This window comes from Chelonoidis abingdonii, chromosome 11 (genome assembly GCF_003597395.2).
Source record: "Chelonoidis abingdonii isolate Lonesome George chromosome 11, CheloAbing_2.0, whole genome shotgun sequence".
Classification (NCBI taxonomy): Eukaryota; Metazoa; Chordata; order Testudines; family Testudinidae; genus Chelonoidis; species Chelonoidis abingdonii.
In genome coordinates, this window is record NC_133779.1 from 15,304,231 (window position 1) to 15,324,056 (window position 19,826).

Genomic DNA, 19,826 nt, shown 5'->3' on the forward strand with positions numbered 1-19,826 from the left:
GGGGACGCGGGGGGAGAACAGAGGATGAGACGTGGGGGGCACAACGGGGGGTGAAGGGACACGGGATGGGGCAGAACTGGGAGGGTGGGGAGCTAATGGGGGGGACATGAGGGAACTACAGGCTGGGGGGACAGAATGGGGGGACAGCCAGGGACATGAGGGGACACAGGACAGGGGTGAGGGGACATGAATGGGGGAGGGGACACAGGCCAAGGGGAATATCGGGGGGCTGAGGGGCCCAATGAGTGAAAGTTGGGGGTGGGGGGTGAAGGGCAACGCAGTTGGGGAGCCAGACCTGGGGCATTTGCCAGGGAGACCAGTTTCTCTTGAGCTCTGTCCCCGTGTTCTTGCCCCCTTCCCTTTCTGGGGGGCTGGTCAGCTCCCCCTCCCCCCATGTCCCTTTCGCAGCATCCTGGGGTTGGAGTGGGAAACTCTGCTCAGCCGGTCGACCCCTGTGAGCTCTGCCCTGGGCCATGAGCTGCACAGACCCGCTGCCCCGGGGATGGGATGGAGAAGGGACACGGAGCCTTTCACCTCTAGGGGGCTGGCTCTGATCTGTGTCCTTTTCTCTAAGCACCAGACCCCACCCCACAACCAGAGCCAGGGAGAGAACCCAGGAGTCCTGGCTCCCAGCCACCCCCACCCCAATCACAAGATCCAATTCCCCTCCCAGAGCCAGGGTATATAACAGAGTAGGTGCTGGGCATCAGGTTTACACAGAGTTTTACGGAAACCTACTGGCCGCTGTACTTACCTACGTGCCTCCAGCTTTCATCCAAACCACATCACGTTATCTTATTGTCTACAGCCAAGCCCTACTATACAACCGCCTTTGGTCCAATCCCTCAGACAGAGACAAACACTTACAGGATCTCTGTCAAGCATTATTAAAACTACAATACCCACCCGCTGAAGTGAAGAAATAGATTGACAGAGCCAGAAGTCACCTACTACAGGACAGGCCCAACAAAGAAAATAACAGAACCCCACTAGCCGTCACCTTCAGCCTCCAACTAAAACCTCTCCAGCACAACATCAAGGATCTACAACCTATCCTGAAGGACGATCCCTCGCTCTCACAGATCTTGGGAGGCAGGCCAGTCCTCGCTTACAGACAGCCCCCTAACCTGAAGCAAATACTCACCAGCAACCGCACACCACACAATAAAACATTAACCCAGGAATCAAACTCTGTAACAAAACCCGGTGCCAACTCTGTCCACATATCTATTTAAGGGACACCATCCATCATAGGGCCTAATCACATCAGCCACATCATCAGGGGTTTGTTCACCTGCACATCTACCAATGTGATAGATGCCATCATGTGCCAGCAACGCCCCTCTGCCATGTACATTAGCCAAACCGGACAGCCTCTATGCAAAAGAATAAATGGACACTAATCAGATGTAAAGAATTATAGCATTTAAAAACCATTCGGAGAACACTTCAACCTCCCTGGTCACTCAATTACAGACTTAAAAGTCACAATCCTTCAACAAAAAAAACTTCAAAAACAGATTCCAACAAGAAACTGCAGAACTGGAATTAATTTGCAAATTGGACACCATTAAATTGGGCTTGAATAAAGACTGGGAGTGGATGAGTCATCACACAAACTAAAAACTATTTCCCCATGCTAATTTCCCCCTACTGTTACTCACACCTTCTTGTCAACCATTTGAAATGGGCTATTCTGATTATCACTACAAAAGTTTTTTTTCTCCTGCTGATAATAGCCCACCTTAATTGATGTCTCGTTAGAGTAGGTATGGCAACACCCATTTTTTCATCTTCTATCTAATCTATCTATCTATTGTATTTTCCACTGCATGCATCCAATGAAGTGGGTTTTAGCCCACAAAAGCTTATGTCCTAATAAATTTGTTAGTCTCTAAGGTGCCACAAGGACTCCTCGTTCTTTTTACAGAGTTTCTCTGGCAGTAGCAGAAACATGAAGCAAGCGCCGGCTCTGGGCAGACTTCCCCTTTCGTGGATTTATCGGCTGTTCCTTTAAGAGCTCAGGATCTACATTTATCTCTTCATGCCCCCCTCATGGGGACTGGAAACCACAACCCCTCCCAGCCCCCCATCCCATCTCTCTGCCACGTCACTTGACTAAGAATAGATTCTGCAGTGACACTACCTGGGAAGGAGGTTGGCCAGGTCCCTCCACCCTCATGCACCAGAGAGAGGGTCGCTCCTTTGGGGGATGTGGGAACAGAGCCCTCCTCTGCCCTAAGTGGCTGCTCCAGGGAGGCTAGACGGGCCTGTTGGAAAAGGTCAAAGCAGCCTGGGCACCTCTTGACACCTCCTGAGGTTGCCCTGTTCCCAGATCCAGCACGGGGCTTCCATTTGTAGGGCCCTCCAACCAACAGGGGAGACTCGAACATCTAAGTAGGCACATCGAGCAGGCAAGGGGAGGGGCTGCCAGCAGCAACTGGGGGGGAGGGGGAGCACAGCTGAGCTGTGCAGAAGGGTGAGTGCCTCTGGGAGCCAGTGTCCCCCCAAAAGGGAAGCCAACGTAGGGGAGAGTCGTTGCTGCAGCCAAGCAGGCACGGACCTCTGCCTTAGAGTAAAAATACAAGCCAGATGCTTAATTATATCTCCAATAAATGAGTAAAGAAGATGGAAATTAACAATTTCGTAACGGTTAAATTTTAACTACAGCACTAATAGAACCAAACAGTATTTGTATGATCCAAATGTGTGACTTTTTCGAAATAACATTTAAAAAAAAATATGAAATGACTTTTAATGTATTGACAAATATTTCATGTGATTTTCACAGTACCTGCATCAATTAACTTTTTTACCTAATTTAGAATTTAATGCAACACGGACACAGTAAAGTAGTGTTGTTTTTTAACGATTTTGCATATATTTGCATATATTTAATTTCTTTCACAGTCGCTTTGGCCCACGGAGCCCCTTAAAAAATCTAATATGGTCCTCGTCTCATAAAGTTTGGAGACCCTTGCTCTAACCCATGATTTGAGGCCATCAGTGACTCAGCTGGAGGCTGCGACAGCAGTGGGTGGGTGAGGCTTTGTGGCCTGTGATGTGCAGCAGCTCAGACTAGATGATCACGATGGACCCTTCTGGCCTTAACGTCTGTGAGTCTGTTGCCTCTGGGGACTAGCGCCCAGTGGCTGCGGGGGGCTTTCACTGCGGGGCTCCTCGGCTCACGTTGATCGCAGCGTACACGCTGGGCTGGGCAGGCTCGGGGGCAGGGGCCGGGCCCCCCCGCTTGGCCTGCAGCGCCCGGCTGTCCAGCTCGGCGTAGGTGAGTCCGTCAGCACCAGGGTTGGGCTCCTGAGGCTAGAAGGGGAGAGAGTCACTGGTGTGTGTGTGTGTGTGTGTGTGTGTGTACACATTCACATAGAGCAGAGCTTGTCCCCTCCAGCTGGGGGTGACAGGAACACACGTACACATACACACACACACACACACCCCTGCAACCTGAGCTGCAATCCCATAAGACCCTCCTAGGAACCCGACCCCCACCCCATCCACTGAGTGTGCCAGATCAGGTGAGTGGGGCCCAAGTGGATCAGGGTTGGGGGCCAGGCCCATGGTGGAACAGGGGACACTTACCAGGGTCTGCATCTCTTTCCCTTCGTCAACGGAGGCATCTGCGGAACAGAAACACCCACTGAGCTGCACCCCCGGCCGGCCCAGAGCAGAACCCCACACCCAGCTCCGACCCCTCTGTCCAACCAGGGGGTCAGAGCCCGGCAGAGCCACCCCTCCCCCACCCCACAGCATGGGCCAGGGTCATTAGCCATATGTTACAGAAAGGGAAACTGAGGCACAGAGATAGCAGCAGAGTCCAGGGGGTTATGGCGGGGTGGGAGTGGGGCTGGGAGTCAGAATATCTGGGTTCAATCCCTGGCTCTGGGAGGGGAGTGGGGTCTAGTGGTTAGAGCAGGGGGGACTGGGAGCCAGGACTCCTGGGTTCTCTTCCTGGCTCTGGGAGGGGAGTGGGGTCTAGTGGTTAGAGCAGGGGGCTGGGAGCCAGAAATGGATAGTTATTCTTCCCAGGTCACTGGCTGGGAAGGTCTGATGGAGAAATGAAGGGGAGACACACAAAGCCCCGGGCCTGGGGGGGGGGAGAATGGGGGGCGCACAGAGGGAGTCCCTGACCTAGGAAGGGAGGGTGACCACAGGGAGCTGGTCAGGAGGAGGCAGGAAGCTCAGTTGCCACCAGCTATCTCTGGGACCCTCTGCTTGGTCCCGCCCAGCAGCAGCTGTAAATCAGGGCCTGCCCCATATGGGTGGAACCCCCACAAGCCCACCCCTGCTCAAGGGGTCCTGCCCCACCCCGGTACCCCCTTGGGTGTGTTACTCACAAACGGGGTCTTGCTGAGCTGGGGCCTTCAACACACCCAAGGGGCTGGTATTAAAAGAGAGAAAATCCACTTGTAAATGTCATATCCCCCCCACCCTCAGGGAGATTCCACAATACACCCAGAGAGCCCCACCATTCTGCCTCACATTGACCCTGTTCCCTAACCCCCTCCCCCGCCACAACCACTAGACCCCACTCCCCTGCCAGAGCTGGGGACAGAACCCAGTCAGAGGCGATAGGTGGGTGGGGACATGCAGGGTCACATTGTGGCATTGCACCCCATAATGCTTTATGGAAATATCAAAGTAAATATGACATAATTGGAATGTTTTATGCATCCAATTTTGGTCCCCCCACTACAGAAGGGATGTGGACAATTTGGAGAGAGTCCATCGGAGGGCAATGAAAATGGTCAAGAGTTTGGGACACACGACTTACAAGGAGAGGCTGAGGGTATGGCTACATTAGACATTTCAAAGCGCTGCCCCGGCAGCGCTTTGAAGTGTGAGTGTAAACCACATCCCTTATGGGTGTAGCGTGCAGCGCTAGGAGCCGCGCTCCCAGCGCTGCCGCCCTGATTACACTGACACTTTACAGCGCTGCATCTTGCAAGCGCTCAGGGGGGTGATTTTGTTCCACACCTGAGCGCGAAAGTGTGCAGCGCTGTTAAAGTGCCAATGTAGCCAAGCCTGAGGAACTGGGACTGTTTAGTCTGCAGAGGAGAGAATGAGGGGCGATTTGATAGCTGCTTTCAACTACCTGAAGGGGGTTCCAAAGAGGAATGGATCTAGACTGTTCTCAGTGGTACCTGATGACAGAACAAGGAGCAATGGTCTCAAGTTGCAGTGGGGGAGGTTTACGTTGGATATTAGGAAACACTATTTCCCTAGGAGGGTGGTGAAGCACTGGAATGGGTTCCCTAGGGAGGTGGTGGAATCTCCATCCTTAGAGGTTTTTCAGGCCCAGCCTGATTAAGCCCTGGCTGGGATGATTTAGTTGGGGTTGGCCCTGCTTTGAGCAGGGGGTTGGACTAGAAGGGATAACTCAGTGGTTTGAGCATTAGCCTGCTAAACCCAAGGTTGTGAGTTCAATCCTTGAGGGGGCCATTTAGGGAACTGGGGTAAAGATCTGTCTGGGAATTGATCCTGCTTTAAGCAAGGGGTTGGACTAGATGACCTCCTGAGGTCCCTTCCAACCCTGATACTCTAGTCTGTGATTCTAAATAAGAAGCTCCTGAGGTCTCTTCCTACACTAATATTCCATGAAGGGGTTCAGGGTCCCAGCAGTGCTTACTAGGGCTCAAGAAAGCAGCCACCCAGTCCCTATGGTGGCTCTGTGAGGTGCACCTCATGCTGCCTTTGCACCCACAGGCTCTGCTCCCCACAGTTCAAATTGGTCACGGATCCTGACCCATGGAATCTGCTGAGCTGGCACTGGGGCAGGGGCACCACGTGAAGCCTCACTGGCCACCCCAGAGCCTAGGGGCCGCAGGGACCTGACAGCCACTCCTGGGAGCCGTATGGAGCTAGGGCAGGCAGGGAGCCTGCCTTAGCCCCAGGGCCCTGCTGTGCCGCCGACCTGACTTTTAACGGGCTGGTTGGCAGTGCCAGCTGGAGCTGCCAGGGTCCCTTTTCGACCAGGCAACCCTGTGATGTTGCACCCCATAAGGCTTTATGGAAATACGCTTATGAAGGTATATATGACATAACTGGAATATGTTTTAGCTACATATGCCATGTAACATCTCTCTGTAAAGGTTAGGATCTACTGGATATATTCATCCTATTTGTATGCATGTGTCATTGTTCTATTTGAAGTTATGAATATTGGCTGTGTGCTTGTTTGATTCTAAGTAGCCTCAGTGAAGCAGTTGGTCAGCTTCCTGAGAAAAAACTATTCTCAGTAAGCGCCCAATCAAGAAACACTTAAGCTAACAATGAACGTGGAGATGCCAATCCACATCTGAGCTTTCCGGGGAATGTGGCCAGGCTGCTAAGGAACTGAGTCATGCATGGACATGTGACTTGTCCATGGGACTCCAAAACTCCGTGTTGGAGCTGAATTCAGGACAGGAGAGAGGAGGGAGTCTCCACCCACAAGAGAAAGTATTTAAGCCCCCGGGAGACCCTTCCATTTGGTCTTCAGCTGGCCTCTCCACCCCAAAGGATACCTGAAAGAAACTGGAACGAAGGACAGTAACTGCAGGGGGGTGTGAGTGATTGCTGGACCCAGACGAGAAGGAGACTCGTCTGTAAGAGGACGCTCACTGGAACTCCTCCGAGGGTGAGATTTTATCTGTATTCAGTTTCTTACTGTATTAGGCATAGACGTGTGTGTTCTATTTTATTTTGCTCAGTAATTCACTTAAATCCTACTTTTTATATTAATTAATCCAGAGTATGTACCAATACCTGGGAGGGGGACAAACAGCCGTGCAGATCTCTCTATCAGTGTCATAGAGGGCCAACAATTTATGAGTTTACCCTGTATACAGAGTAAAACAGATTTATTTAGGGTTTGGACCCCATTGGGAGCTTGGCATTTGAGTGTTGGAGACAGGAGCACTTCTTAAGCTGGTTTAATTTAAGCCTGCAGCTTTGGGGGGACATTGTTCAGACCAGGGTCTACGTTTATAGCGGCTAGCAAGTCTGGTTCAAACTGGGCAAGGTTCTGAAGTCCCAAGCTGCCAGGGAAAACAAGCTCAGAGATAGGCTTGGCACATCAGGTGTCAGTCCCAAAGGGAGTCTCTGTGATCCAATGCGTCACATACGTGACCATTCCCAAGATTGCTCAGTCACATGGTGCAGCCGGGCCCCTCCCTGCGAAGCTGCTGAGCTGGGGAGTTGCGCTGGACAGGGAGAGGCAGAGGCAGGAGCAGAGGAACAGCTGGGAGCTGCATGGTGGGGGGTGTCACTGCTTTCCGAGGGGGTGGGTGGGTATGGTGTGACTCCAGCTGTTCTGGGGTTCTGCCCCTCCACTGTCAGCAGGCCCAGAGCATCTCTGAGGAGTCCTGGCTCCCAACCGCCCACTCCCCCCAGAGCCGGGGACAGAACCCAGGACCTTGTGACCCAGCAGGTCCATCAGGATGGGGGAGGAGCCAGGTTCCTACCTGCTCGGTCTTGGTGTGGATCCTTTTCCTGTAGAGGGACACAAACCAGAATCCCCCATGAGCCGATCGGGATCCCCCGGTACCAGTGCCCGGCCCCACACAAGGCAGCAGGGATGGGGGTGCCTGGAGCGCTCCCCTCTGCTGCTGGTGCTGAGCCTGGATCCCTGCTGGGGCAGGACGGATCAGCAGGGGCAGCACAACATCAGAGCATGCACCGGGGGGAGGGGCAGATTAACTTGTGGGGGCTTTTTCAGTCCCCAATCCTCCCTCGTTAGTGACTCGCTATAATGAACCTGAGAGGCATGGTGCCAGTGGCTCTTTATTCAGGGACCCCTCACCCAGTGCTCAGATGCATCCACCTCTGGGGTGGCACAGCTGTGTGTACAGGGATTACCCATGCAGCAGGACCCCGTGCTGAGCCCACACCACACTCCTTGGCTTTCCTGGCACAGCCCCTATCCCAGGTTTAACCCTTCCCTCACTGGGTGGGGCACTTACTGGCTCGGGTCCTTCTGAAGCAGATGAAGGCCACGAGGAGGAGGAGGAGGAGGACGGCGGCTGCTGCGCTTGCCCCAGCGATGATGGGGCTGGTCAGACCTGGAGGTGCTGTCGATTCTGATCTGCCTGGGAAACAGCAGCAGGCCTGGTCATCATTTCTAAGGCATTTCACCCCTTTCCTCATGGCCACACCGACTCAGTCCAATGGGCCCATCTAGCCTGGTATCCTGCCTCCCATGCTAGTTGCTTCGCAGGGAGTTCCAGGCCCCCCCCCAACCTGTAGCCACTGATGGGGCCCAGCTCCCCCAGAGGAAGCCTCCAGCTGCCCCATTAGCAATGGGTTCGTGTCTGAGCAGGAGGCTTTGCTCCCCTCCCAAATCCATTAGCAGGGCAGGAGTCACTGCCCCTGAGAACAGCCTCCATCTCTCCCCCTGGGCAACCACTGGGGGAAGCTGCCCCATAATCTGTGACTCAGTAAATTCCCCGCTGGCCCCAGTACCTGGCCCCGTGCTGCCCGGGCGGGTGGGAGCTGGCGCTGTTCCATGCTGGGTCAGGTCGGTTCCCCCTGTGGGAATAGAATCAGTGTCCATCGGGGCAGCGGGAGGGGCTGAAACACCGACTCAGAGATCGCCCCCCATCCTCCACAACCAGTGGTGGATCAGTCACTGCACCTACAGGACCCATGCCTGGGGGTCCCGGAGCCTTGGCCATTGGGTGAGCAGGCTGGGAGAAGCCCTAGCACCCCGAACCTGGTCCCCTGCAGAAGCACGGGGGAAGGGGGGCAGATGAAGCCTTAGAATTGGGACCTCCTTTGCAGCCACGGGATGAGAGGAGCTCTCCCTACCTGCCGCGGCCTCAGGGCTGTGGGAGCTCTCACTTCCCACTGCACCCCGGGGCCGGGGCAGGGGGACAGAGCATCTCCTGCATTGGGACTGTGGGGCGGGGGGCAGAAAGTAGCAAGTGGGTTGCAGGACTGCAGTGTGGGGATGGAATGGGGCGGGGCTGTGGGTGGAATAGGGGCGGGGCGCTGGGGAAGGGGGAGAAAGGGGCGGAGCCATGGGCGGGGCCGAACAGGAGAGGGACGCAGGTGGAAAGGTGGGGAGGGATCCTCCTTGCCCTAGCCCAGGGCCCCAGGAAACCTTAATCTACCTCAGCCCGTGACTCAGCATCGATCGTCACTGTCACTCTGGGGACGGGGGTTTGTGGCTGGGGACGGTGCCAGCTTGGCAGCCCCAGGTCCTGAATCCTCTGTGAGCCCCAGTGTCAGGGCAGCCGTGGGAGCATCCCCTGGGAAAGGCCCCTGCTCTGCAGCTCCCCCTGGGGGCAGGGATCCCCCCTCCCCCAGCCCTGAACCTCCAGGAGCTGCTGGGGAACCCCCCAGTGACATTGTCCCTGCTCCCTGTCCAGGTGAGTCCTACGGCTCTGGGCAGACCCTGGCTCTGACCATCTCCCATTAGGGTGATGACCTTCTGAGGGTCCAGCTGGGAGCAGGGATGTGGAGCCAGGCCCCTCACCTGCTACCACCAGCTCCACAGAGCTGCTGGCATATGACGAGATGAAAGGCTGCAGTCGAGGCCGGTAGCTGCAGCTGTAGTTCCCTCCGTGCTGCCGGCCCACGGTCAGGATGCGGAACTCGGCCCTGACCCCAGCAGAGTCCACTTGTTGCTGCGGGTTCAGGTCTCCAGCCTTGTGCAGGAAGAACCTCACGTCCCGGCGCTGCCCCTCACAGCGGATGGTGACGTTTGTCCCTGGGGTGGTGACCCCAGTGGGGCTCAGAGAGATGGAGGGTCTGGGTAAGCTGGGATCTGCGCACAGGAGACAGGCTGTGAGAGCCAGACCCGGGCACCCACCCAGCCCCGGCCTCCAGCTGCAGAAAAGAAGAGTGAGCGGGGATTTGATAGCAGCCTTCAACTCAGAGAAGTGATTAAGAAAAAGCAGAAAGCCTACTAGGAATGGAAGATGGGAGGGATCAGCAAGGAAAGCTACCTTATTGAGGTCAGAACATGTAGCGATAAAGTGAGAAAGGCCAAAAGCCGTGTAGAGTTGGACCTCACAAAGGGAATTAAAACCAATAGTATAAGGTTCTACAGCCAGATAAATAAGAAGAAAACAAAGAAAGAAGTGGGACCGTTAAACACTGAGGACGCCCCCCGCGCCCCTCGGCGGAGAGAGATATGGTGGGACGTAGTTAACACTTGGAGTCGATTGGACGTGGAGTGAGGTAGCGACTAATCTATGGGACAAGGCCACAACTAAACAAGTATTTTTGCCTCAGTCTTAATGAGGCCTTAGGGTATAATGGTAGGATGACAAATGGGAATAGTAGGAATGTGAGGTGAATATTACCACATCAAGGTAAGCCAAACCAACAGCTTGCTTAATGGGCCTAACTCGGGGGGCCAGATAATCTATCCAATGAATAATTAAGGAACTGGGCACATGACAAAATTGCAAGCCCCTTGCATGATTACAAGAATTTTTGAATGATATCGTAAAACTCACGGGGTTGTATTGTACGCTGGAGAATTGATAACATAGTCCTTCAATTTCTATAGAAAAGGGAAAATAAAGTGATCCGTAGCAACTATAGGGCCTGTTAGTTTGGACATCTCTAGGTATGTCACAGGTTCTTGGAAAAATTTTGAAGAAGAATGGTTTAAGGAACTTGAGGAAAATGGTAACTTGGGAAAAATACAACATGGTTTTCACAAAAGGGGAGCATCGTGCCAAACCAACCTGACTCACTTCCTTTGAGAAGGTAACGAATTTTTTAGACAAACGAATGCAGTGGGATCTAATTTACTTTGATTCAGTAAGCATTTGATATGTCCCACTGGGAATTTCTTATAGCTAAATTGGAAAAGATGGGGATCAAAGTAATGAAAATTGAAGGGTAGATAGGAACTGGTTAGGGGAGACTACGAAGGGTTGTGTAGCCTGAACAAGGTTGAATTGTCAGGCTGGGAGGGAGGTTACCGAGTGGATTCCTCAGGGATCGTTTTGGGACCCAATTCGTTATTTAACGCTGTTTTATACTACTCGGGACACTTGTGGCAAAAAAGCAGGAATGATGTCGGTGAATCGACAGTTGGGAGACACAAAGCCGAGAGGGTTATTATCGCGTCCAATAGCTTCAGAGAGTGGGACGCGCTCGGGATATCATACCATAGAAGACGTGGATGACCTTCGTAAAAGCTGGATCGAATATTTAATAAGTGATCATAATGTCAAGAGTCAGGCATGTTAGGGAATTTACAGCCAACAGTTTTGAGTATCAGAGAAGAGCACAACTTTGGAGTATATGGTTAATCACAGGACGAACGTATGAGCCACCACTTGATGATTGGCCATTATTCAAAAAGCCTAATTGCCGGTCTTTGGGATGCATCACCAGTGCTGGAAAAGTATCTAGCTGCAGCCATGGAGATATAGGAGGTGTTAGTTACCCGTGTTATAGTTTACAGAGCGCTGGTGAGACCCCTCATCTGGAAGTAGCTAGTGGTGCATTCTGGTCTCCCTTATGTCCCATGTTTAAGAAGGATGAATTCAAACTTGAACAGGTTCAGAGACGGGCTACTAGGATGATCCAAGGAATGGAAAACCTGTCTTATGAAAGGAGACTGAAAGAGCTTGGCTTGTTTAACCTAACCAAAAGAAGGTTGAGGGGGGATATGATTGCTTTTTATAAATATATCACAGAGATAAATACCAGGGAGGGAGAGGAATTATTTAAACTCAGTACCAATGTGGAAACAAGAATAAATGGATATAAACTAGCCATCAGGAAGTTTAGACTTGAAATTAGATGAAGGTTTCTAACCATTAGAGGAGTGAAGTTCTGGAACAGCCTTCCAAGGGAAGCAGTGGGGACAAAAGACACATCTGGCTTCAAGACTAAGCTTGATAAGTTTATGGAGGGGATGGTATGATGGGACAGCCTGATTCTGGCAATTAATTGGTCTTTGACTATTAGAGGTAAATATGCCAAATGGTCTGTGATGGGATGTTAGATGAGGTGGGATCTGAGTTACTACAGAGAATCCTTTCCTGAGTGCTGGCTGGTGAGTCTTGCCCACATGCTCAGGGTTTAGCTGATCACCATATTTGGGGGCAAGAAGGAATTTTTCTCCAGGGCAGATTGGCAGAGGCCCTGGGGGGTTTTCGCCTTCCTCTGCAGCGTGGGGCACTTCCTGGAGGATCCTCTGCATCTTGAAGTCTTTAAACCACGATTTGAGGAGTTCAAAGGCTCAGACACAGGTTTGATACAGGAGTGGATGGGTGAGATTCTGTAGCCTGTGTTGTGCAGGAGGTTAGACTAAATTATCATAATAGACCCTTCTGATCTTAAAGTCTATGATTCTATGATACCTGAAGGGGGGTTCCAAAAACGATGTAGCTTGGCCGTTCTCAGTGGTGGCAGATGACAGAACAAGGAGTAATGGTCTCAAGTTGCAGTGCAGGAGGTTTAGGTTGGATATTAGGAAAAACTGTTTCACTAGGGGGGTGGTGAAGCACTGGACTGGGTTCCCTAGGGAGGTGGTGGAATCTCCTTCATTAGAAGTTTTCAAGGCCTGGCTTGACAACGCCCTGGCTGGGATGATTTTGTTGGGGTTGGTCCTGCTTTGAGCAGGGGTTGGACTAGAACCTCCTGAGGTCTCTTCCAGCCCTAATCTTCTAAGATTCCCCAGCTGGTCCCAGCCACGGGCAGATCCAGGGGCCCCTGGCAGAGATTCTCTTCCAGAGTCCCCCTGTCATAAGTAGATAGGTAAGGGTTAATTTTCTTTTACCTGTAAAGGGTGAACAAAGGGGGAACCAAACACCTGACCGGAGGACCAATCAGAGACCTGGATTTTTTTTAAAGTCTGGGAGGGAACTGGAAACTCGGGGTCTTTTTGTTTTCCTCGGCTGTGAGTAAACAAGCTTTTCTTCTAACTCCATCTTTTTTCAAATAGCTACTATCAAGTGTGAGTACAAAGGAACCAAAGTAATCGGCTGTGATGTGCTTTGATTTGTATTTACATGAGTGTTGATTTGCTGGACTGGTTTAATTGGGCTATCTTTTAAATCAGACTGTTTATTCCTATTTTCTTATAAGCCATATTCCTGTATTGAGTTTCTTAATGCAGTATTATTGTTCTGTATTTTCTTTCTTTTTATATAAAGTTTCTTTTTAAAACTTGTGGGAGTTTCTTTTCCTAGTGAGGCAGAGGGGAGAGGAATTTCTGTGCCCGGAGCTCTGTTATATCTGTGACAGGCTAGGCGGGGGGAGGGAAAAGCCCAAGCTCTGTGTCTTACTTTCCTATTGTCCCAGGGCAGGAAAAGGCTACGGGACAAAGGGAGGGGTGAATCTCTTGTGTGAGCTGACTAGGTTTGAATGCATAGCCTCGGGGAAGCAAGATTGCCTCTCTGGTTGTATTCAAAGGGAATAGGACAGCATCGCACCGGCTAACCCAGGAAAGGGGGGGAAGCTGGGGGATGAGATAGAGGAGACCCAGGGGCTCTGGGTCTTGGAGGGGTCCCCCAAGGAAAGGTTTGGGGAACCCGAGGGGGCCGAAACCCTGGAAAACTTTGGCTGGTGGCAGCGAGATAAGATCCAAGCTGGGTATAAGCTTGGGAAGGTTCACAGTAAGCACCCAGATTTTGTACGCTAAAGTCCAGATTTGGGACAGACATTTACCACACCCCCTGACACAGAATCCCGGCCCTGCGAGCTGGGCTCTCAGTCCCACAGACATGGAGCCGCAGCTGCCTAGTTCTTGAGGTCCTCATATGTCATGTGTGGCCAAGACACCACTTCTCCTGCAGCTCCTGCCACATTCAGCTCCAGCTGGGGCACTGCCTGGGGCGGGGCCTGGAGAACAGAGGGGATGGGATCACGGGATTGAATAGCGACTCACAGTTCCTACGCACAAAGGGCAGCGTTAACATAGCCTCCCTGCTCCGAACTGCAGGGTCAGGGCTCAGGGCAGAGCCTGGTTCTGAATGTCCCATTGGCACCAAGCCCCCAGGAGGGTCTGGCTGGGGGTGGGGCTGGGAACAGGAACGCTGAGCCGGGCCTCTCACCTCTCACCACCAGTTCCACGGGGTCGCTGGGGTACGACTCAGTGAACAGCTCCGATTTGCTGCGATAGGAGCAGCTGTAGCGCCCGCCGTCCTCCCGGCTCACATGGCTGATGGGAAACTCAGCCCCAAACCCATCCGAATCCACACTTTGGACATGGCGACCCTCTTTATTCAGCATGAACCGCTTGCCCAGGTACTGCCCCCGACACCGGACAGTCATGGCTCCCCCCAGGGAGACCCCCCCGCTGGGGCTCAGCAGGGAGATGCTGGGTTTGGGGTAGCTGGGCTCTGCAGTGGGAAGCAGACAAACCGTGAGACATAGGCCCCGTCACTCACTCCTGGGGCCCATCCTCACCCCGCGGCCTCAGTGGTGGGTCAGACCCGGCGGCCCTGGGGACGGGCTCCTGGATGCCTTTCCACAGGGGCAAGAGTTTCCTCTGAGCCCTGGGCTAACAGCATGAGACACGGAGCAACCCCAGCCCCTGGGGGCCCAGAGCTCTGCTCCCCGGCGGGTGACAGGCCAGGCCAGTCTCCAGGGTCCAGTCACTCCCTGGGTTCTCTGCTGGGAGGGCTGGGAGCCAGGACTCCTGGGTCCTGTCCCTGGCTCTGGGAGGGGAGTGGGGTCTAGTGGGAAGAGCAGCGGGGATGGGGGCCAGGAATCCTGGGTTCTGTGCACAGCACCACCACCGACTTGTAGGGGACTGTGCAAGTCTCTATTATACACTGAGGTTTATAACCTTCAGCTCCACCCATCACCCCCTAACTGATGTGTTGCCTGGGAAAGCCCCCTCCCCACCCTGCAGCTCCCCCTGGGGGCAGGGGTCCCCCTTCCTCATTCTGGGGTCCCAGCCCAGCATGTGTCGACCAGTCTACCACTTCTCCTGCAGCCCCTGCCTCATTCGTCTCCGGCAGGGCCTGGAGAACAGAGCGGATGGGATCACAGGATTAAATAGCAACTCATGGTTGCTACGCACAAGGGGCAGCATTAAAGTAGTCTCCCTGCCCCAAGTCTCCAGGGGCTGCTGCTCCCCCCTGGCTGGGGAACCCCCAGTGACTCCAACCCCATTCCCCGGAGGGGCGTCCCCTCTGCTGGGTTAGGGTTGAGGGCAAAGCCTGGCTCTGAGTGTCCCATTGGCACCGAGCCCCCGTTAGGGTCTGGCAGGGGGTGGGGCTGGGAACAGGGAGGCCGGGCCCCTCCCTCACCTCCTACAATGATCTCGACGGGGTCGCTGGGATACGACCAGCGACTCTGATCCGTTATGGGGCAATAGTCGCAGGTGTAGCTCCCTCCATCTTCCTGGCTGGCACTGGGGATGGGAAATTCAGCCACAGTCCAATCACGCACCGTCCGCACCTGCAGGTTCGGGTGTCCAGCTTTATGCAGAAAGAACATCATGCCGGAGTACTGACCCTCACAGCGGATGGTGACGCTTCCCCCGAGTGCCACCACCCTGCTGGGGGTCACCGAGATGGTGGGTTTCGGGTATTCACGCCCTGCTTTCAACAAGAGACAGGAGTTAAACAGGGGAGACAGCCCCCCCCCACCTCCCCTCCGCCCCAATTCACTCCATCCATCATTCGGCCTCTCTAGGAGTCTGTCCCCTACCAGGGTTGGCACTGTCTGCCCATGGGGCTTGGGGGCAGGGGGTTCACCCAGACGTAGCTCAGGACCCAACTGCATGAGAGATCACCTGCCCCCACCGGCCCCCTCTGAGGCCGGCCAGGGAGCCTGACCACTGGGCCCCTTGCAGTTCTGCCCCCCACCCCAGGATTGGAAACAGAGTCTGTGACCATCAGGGGTCACACAAAACCCACCTTCCCCCAGGCCTTGGAAACGGTGTCGGGGGGGCTGTAAGTGCTGGGGAGGGAGCTGTTGAGGGTGGATCTGGAGGCAGGGGCAGATCTGGGGGGTTCTCCCCACGGCTGCACTGACAGTGAACGTTTCAGTTCCCCAAGGGGATCTAAAGCCAATAGACAGGCCCTGTTAGTCTTTGTATGAGCTGAAATAAATCCATGTGTTGCCCCACCCCCCCCCCCCCCCGCCAACACTAACAGCCTGTTGGGGGCAGGACATTGAACCAGGGGACGGTTCCCGTCTGCTTTGTCAGACCCTGGGAGCCAGATTTGGCTCCCAGTTACTCCATGGGGTTGGGGCAGGGGGGCACAGAAGAACGGGGCCGGGTCTGAGCTCACAGGGGGAGTTTGGGTTGAGTTTTGGGGAAGGTTCAGGGCTCAGTTCCTCTTTTCCCTACCTCATGCATTCCCCCCCCACACACACTTGATGTTACCCACCTCCCCACAGACTGATACTCACCTCCCCACACCCTGCTGTGCCCGGCCAGCCAGCAGCCTGGAGAGGAGACGGCTTGTTAGTGACTAGATTCCAGAGCAACTTGATCCTAATCCCTGGTCTCAGACCTTCACATATACACCCCGCCCCATGGGCACACACCCTGGCTGTCTCTGATACTCACCGAGAAGGATGGTGAGAGCAGACACCATGATTGGGCAGTGGGGGTCCCTCAGAGCTGCCACCAACACCCCAGTGCTGAGCTCCACTGAGCCTGAGGCCCGAGTGCGAGCGGAATGAGGAACTGTGCCAGGAGTTGCAGCCCCAGGAAGCCTGTGATGTGCTCGGCCCCTTTTTTCCCATCAGTAGGTTTCTCGGCAATCTCCAGCCCAAATTTACCACAGTCAAACCAAAGCCAGATCCCTGCAACGCCCAGCAAACCACATCCCCTTCTGCAGCTCCCTGGTCCCCCACCCAGGGCCGGCTCTACTGATTTCGCCGCCCCAAGCAGCGAGCCGAATTGCTGCTGCGGAGGGCGGGGGCAGTCCGTGTGCCATTAGGGCAGCACTCACGTTTCCGCGGCGGTGGCAATTCAGCGCGCTGCTTGGGAGCAAATACACACGGACTGCCACCCCTTGCAGACTGCGGCTCCAAGCACCTGCTTGGAATGCTGGTGGCTGGAGCCAGCCCTGCTCCCACCCATCACCTCCCACCCCCAGATGGGAACTGCCCAGTCTGGAGACCAGCTGGGAATGGGGAAATCTCAGGATATGTCACGAGATGCCCAGGCTGCCCTGACCTTTTCCAACAGGACCATCTAGCCTCCCTGGAGAAGCAGCTCAGAGCAGAGGAGGGCACCCCCAACCCCCCACAAACAGTGCCCCCCAGGGAGTAATCCTTTCCCATGGAGCAGGGCAGATTTTCCTTCCTGACCCAGCGGGGCCCAGCGCCCGCCCTGGAGCATGAGGGTGGAGGGACTTGGCCAATCTCATTCTCAGGTAGTGTCGCTGCAGATGCTCCTCTTAGCTGAGTGATGTGGGAGAGACAGGACAGGGGATGAGGGTTGTGGTTTCTGGCCCCCGTGAGCAGGGGAGGGAGGGATAAATGTAGATCCTGAGTTGTTAAAAGCGCAGTGGATAAATCCGCGAAAGAGGAAGTTTGCCCAGAGCTGGCACTTGCTTCCTGTTTCTGATACTGCTTGTGAAACTCTGCGTGAACTTGATGCCCCAGCAGCTACCCTGTTATGTACCCCAGCTGTGGGTGGAGAGTGGGGTCTAGTGATTCGGGTGGGGGTGGCTGGGAGGCAGGACTCCTGGGTTCTCTCCCTGGCTCTGGTTGTGGGGTGGGGTCTGGTGCTTAGAGAAAAGGACACAGATCAGAGCCAGCCCCCAAGAGGTAAAAGGCCCCGTGTCCATTCCCCAGCCCATCCCCGGGGCCGTGGGTCTGCACAGCTCAGGGCCCAGGGCAGAGCTCGCAGGGGCCCACGGCTGAGTCAAGCTTCCCTCTCCAGCCTCAGGATGCTGCGAAAGGGACATGAGGGAAGGGAGGAGCCGACCAACCCTCCAGAAAGGGGAGGAGGCAAGAACATGGGGACAGAGCTCAAGAATAATGCCCCAGCTCTGGCTCCCCAGCTCATTTTCCCTTCACCCCCCACCCCAATGTTCACCCATTGGGCCCCTCAGCCCCCCAGTCTTCCCCCTGGGCTATGTGCCCTCCCCCATTCTGTCCCCCCAGCCTGTAGTTCCCTCATGTCACCCCATCAGGTCCCCATCCCCCCCATTCTGCCTCATGTGCCTTCACCACCCCTTGGGTCCCCTCATGCCCCCTGTCCCCTCCCCCATTCTGTCCACCCCTTCCCCTATCCCCTCACACCCCCCAGACCTCCCTCAGGGAATGTGGGGCAGAGGGGGTTTTGGGGGCAGGAGACTGAGGGAAAAGAAAGTGGGGGACCCAGGGGGCAGGAGCAGGCAGGGGCAGTGAGAGAGGAAGCTGCTGAGGGGTAGAAATGGCAGCTCCCTCCTGGGGGGCACAGTCTGCCCCTCCCCCATCAAACACCCCAACAATCCTACCTCGCCAGCTCTGACCTTCTGGGGGGATCCTGTCTGCCCTCAAACTCCTGTCCTCCATCCCAGCCCCTCTGCCCTCACCCGCCTCCCAATACCCCCACCCTACTTCCCTTAAACTCCTGGCTCCCCCCAGCCAGCTCCCCCCAAACACCTGCCATGGGGGGGCCAGAAGCACCTGGGAAAGGCCCCCTGCTCTGCAGCTTCCCCCTCCCTCAGCCCCAAATCTCCATCAGCTGCTGCTGCTCCCTAGTTGGGGACCACCCTCCTCAGGTCCCAGTGCCTCCATCCCCACTTACCAGCCAGGCATCCCCTCTGCTTGACCCTGGGCTCAGGGCAGAGCCTGGCTCTGAGCATCCCATCAATTCAGAGCCTCCCCAAGTGCCCGGCTGGGTGTGGGGCTGGGCCCCCCACCAGCTACCACCAGCTCCAGGGTCGCTGAGATGCGACCAGATGGGCGGGTCCGATGTGGTGCTATATCGACAGCAGTAGCTCCCTGCGTCTCGCCGGCTCACGCTGCTGATGGGAAACTCAGCCATGTCCCCAGCCGGCTCCGTGTCCTGCAGCACTTTCGGGTTTCCATCTTTGTACAGAAGGAACGTTGCGTTCTGGTGCCAACCCTGACACCGGATGGTCACGGCTCCCCCCGGGGTCACCTGCCTGCTGGGGCTCAGGTAGCTGGAGGCAGGGCCAGCTCTAACTTTTTTGCCACCCCAAACAAAAAAAGAGAGTGCTGCTCCACCAAACCCCCCGCCCCCCGTAGCACCGCGCTGCCCAACCTCCCGCTCCCCTGAGCGCCATGCCGCCGAAGGGCCCCCCTGAGCGCTGTGCCACCCAAACTCCCCTTCCCCCCCAAGCTCTGACCAGCCGAACCAAAAAAAAACAACCTCCAAACGCCGCCCTGCTCCAAGGTGCCGTCCCAAGCACGTGCTTGGTCAGCTGGTGCCTAGAACTGGCCCTGTCACTAAGGAAGAGGACAGTGAGAGCAGATGCCATGATGGGGCAGCAGGGGGGCCCTCAGCCTTGCCACCAATGCCCCGGTGACCAGCTCCACTGAGCCGCGATTGAGGCACTGAGCAAGAGACTGCAGCCACAGGAAGCCAGCAATGTCTCATCTCTTCCTGTATCCATCACACCTTGTCTCTAATCTATCAGTCAAACCTAACGTGGCCAAAGCAAGCATAGGTACCTGCAAAAGTCAGGAAATCCTGGGATCATCAGCCTGGCCAGGCATCATGTAGCTCGCAGCATGTCCATGTGTTTGTGGAGAGGGGGGACAGATCACCCTCAACGTACCCTGCAGCCTTGGGGAAGATGCATTGGGCTTGGAGCCAGGAGACCATAGGGTCTGCTCTTCAATCTTCAACTGCAAATATTTCCATGCAGATCATCCCGCTTATTACATTCTGGGTTCAAACCTGGCTGATGACCTATGTAGATAAAATTAATATG

General features: G+C 55.0%; 1 protein-coding gene across 1 annotated transcript in view; it reads right to left on the bottom strand.

Moving 5' to 3' along the window:
- Nucleotides 1–15,507, bottom strand: part of LOC116832340 (immunoglobulin superfamily member 1-like) — a 37,652-nt gene extending 22,145 nt beyond the window's left edge. Inside the window, exons 1-7 of the mRNA XM_075070743.1 lie at nt 15,225–15,507; nt 14,022–14,309; nt 9,473–9,763; nt 8,458–8,523; nt 7,959–8,084; nt 7,461–7,488; nt 4,353–4,396 (exon numbers count right to left, since the gene is read on the bottom strand). Of these exons, the coding sequence (XP_074926844.1) occupies nt 4,353–4,396; nt 7,461–7,488; nt 7,959–8,084; nt 8,458–8,523; nt 9,473–9,763; nt 14,022–14,309; nt 15,225–15,417 (1,036 nt within the window). The 5' untranslated portion in view covers nt 15,418–15,507. The remainder of the gene's footprint in view (nt 1–4,352; nt 4,397–7,460; nt 7,489–7,958; nt 8,085–8,457; nt 8,524–9,472; nt 9,764–14,021; nt 14,310–15,224) is intronic.
- Nucleotides 15,508–19,826: the final 4,319 nt, after the last annotated feature.